The 2,583-nt window shown below is 34.6% G+C and overlaps 1 protein-coding gene across 1 annotated transcript; it reads right to left on the bottom strand.

The window, feature by feature from the left end:
* Positions 1-5: 5 nt before the first annotated feature.
* LOC134256574 (fibrinogen-like protein A) lies at positions 6-2,038 on the bottom strand (the record flags this gene model as incomplete). The annotated part of the gene is made up of 5 exons (XM_062739258.1): positions 2,035-2,038; positions 1,628-1,764; positions 1,403-1,502; positions 1,080-1,244; positions 6-199 (listed from the first exon to the last, which is right to left on the bottom strand). Coding segments are annotated over exons 1-5 (600 nt in total), but the record flags the coding sequence as incomplete, so codon positions are not given.
* Positions 2,039-2,583: the final 545 nt, after the last annotated feature.

The following is a 2,583-nucleotide window of genomic DNA, read 5'->3' as shown; positions in this document are numbered from 1 at the left end:
GGATGTGGACCCCATGCAAAATTATTAAAATCATTATACAATGCATTCAGATTTGACAATGTGCAGTATTTGAACCACCACGCTCCTTTATAGTAAGCAGCACAACTTCCGCTGCTGTAGTGATCATTGTCGCGATCGATTGTTGAAAACTTCATCCCATTTAGATTAACGTCCGAGTCTGTGGTTATCATCATGTCACCTACAAAACAAAATGTTCCTTGCATTTATATAAAAACTGGTACGCTATATGAACATCTTTTTTGAAAGTCCCATTTTCCTTCAGCCTTTTTGGCACACTGTTCATAGAAATTACTAGAAATTTTCAATACGACATCGATCTATTGATGTGATTTAGGCCTAAAAAAAAAAAAAAAGGGACTAAGTTTTTTGGGATTTCTTTCTTTTTCTTTTTTTTTTTTTTTTGAAAAAAAAAAGTATGGATAGTATTATATTATGGATGTCTATCTTTTCCCCATTGTTCTTTCAGGAAATATTCATTGGTGGATCGTTCTGTTGAAATAGGTTCTTGTCCAAAAAAGAAACCTATCCACTGAGCTTTTGCATCGTAGATAATAAGTTGAACATCATACAGTTTCATTTTTTAGCGTCTAAATCCAGTAAGACTAACAGATGCTATTTTTCAAACAAAAACCTCGACAATTCGAGCGTCAAAACTATGTCTGCAACTATCGCACACCACTTCATAATCAAAGGATTTAATTAATGACACTTTTATAGAATCTTCATTTCTTCATATTTAACGTATTTGGCACACTTTACACTTTGGTGAAGTCGTCAATTAACTCGTCGGGTTACGTCGCTGAATGAAATTTAAGGAGATTTTTATTATTTTTATCATTTCCCTTGTTCACTTCCCATTTTACATTTTGATCGGAGAGAATTCGGAGTTTCCCTTGTTCATTATACTCATATCGGAGGAAAGGTAATCATTTTGTGAGCTCAGAAAGCCCAGATTACCTTTGTGTACTTTTAAAATACAGATAAAATCTGAGAAATACATGTACATATAAGTCAATCGATCCTAGAAATAGATAGAGGAATGTGTCTGATAAACTTACCAGCAGTGCCACTATAGCCTGATATCGTTAACATGTAGTCTGTATCCGTTCCCCCAACTGTAAAATGGCTGTATTGAGCATAGCCATCAGAACCGTCTTCAAATCCCAGGTTGATACGGATCTTAGTTAAACCCACAGAGGTTAAACGATGGATCTCCTTCAAACCTACATTGGAATGAGGGATACAAAATGTCATTTTCTTGAATAATTGGGCCTCAATAATTTTTTTTCAAAATCACGTCAATTTTAAATACTTTCAATATAACGAAATTGAAGAAAATGCAATCTTGCTTAAAATTTATGAAAACAAAAAATATCCTTACCTATCCAAAATTCATTAGAGTTGGAACCAAATCCCGCTTCATACTCTGTCCAAAGTTTACTGTGAAAATCAATCACTCCATTAATTCTTCGCTGAATTACCTACAAAACAAACCTCATTCTGATTCAGTTCTGAATCAGATAATAGTTGGCCGTAAAATATACCCCCCCCCCAAAAAAAATAACAAAACGACATCTCGCAAAAGAAAGAAAGAAAAATCCCTCACAGTCCAAACTTCTCCTGAGATGAGTTTGCAAACATAAGAAACGTTATTTCCGTCCAAAGTGACAGGGTACTGCTCTGACTCAGGGCCGAACTTGTTTGTGATAGGGAGACAATCACAGCCCTCGGCACAGTTCATATCTACAAAAAGGCAAGGGTATTCAATGTGTAAAAAATTAAACGCTACAATACTGTGAAATCATTAGATTTAGTGGTGATTTAATTTTTGTGGACTTTGAGGGTACTGCTCATCCACAAATTAACATCCTCCACGAATTAGCAATTTTGGGATTCGAAGTCATAATCCTATTGTATGTTTAAGAAATACACGAAATTAAGTCTCCATAACCCTGTAAAATTTACCCACTTTACAAAAATTGACCCCCACGAATTTTAATGATGGAACTGTACCCATCATCTCGATTTTGATTGATAAGTGGACTGTGATATTTTCTAAATTATTATTTTTTTTTAGGTAGTGGCGTGTGTAGAAGGGGTGCCAGTGTCGTTAATTAAATACGTTGTACCTATAGTCGTGGTAGCAATAGCAGTCGTTGTATCAGCACTAGTTGTTGTTTGAATTGCCGATTCAAGAACTGTTTGTGCTTGGAATATCAACAGAGTTGTTGTTTGTGATGATAAATCTGATGTTGTCTGAGGAATAGAATTTGATGTTGTCTGGATCGACACAGTCTGTGGTGTCGTTACTTGAAGAAACTTAGTGGTTATCTTGGAAAGAGTTGAAAACATTTGAGAAATAACATTTCCTTGTTTGTGAATGAGGTATTAATTTTGAATATCATTGAAATTTGTGGTTGCACATGTTAATTAAGCATCAGCTTATTTCCATATTTATGTTTGCAACAAAGTAATGATTCAAGTTTTTCATTTCCGTTTTGATCAGCATTTTTAGTTGCCCAAAATATCTAAAACCCCCCCCAATACAAATTTATCATTATA

Source organism: Saccostrea cucullata, unplaced genomic scaffold, assembly GCF_032062105.1.
Source record: "Saccostrea cucullata isolate Sc308-1 unplaced genomic scaffold, CSIRO_AGI_Scuc_v1 ctg16781, whole genome shotgun sequence".
NCBI lineage: Eukaryota > Metazoa > Mollusca > Bivalvia > Ostreida > Ostreidae > Saccostrea > Saccostrea cuccullata.
This window is presented reverse-complemented; position numbering and strand designations above follow the sequence as displayed.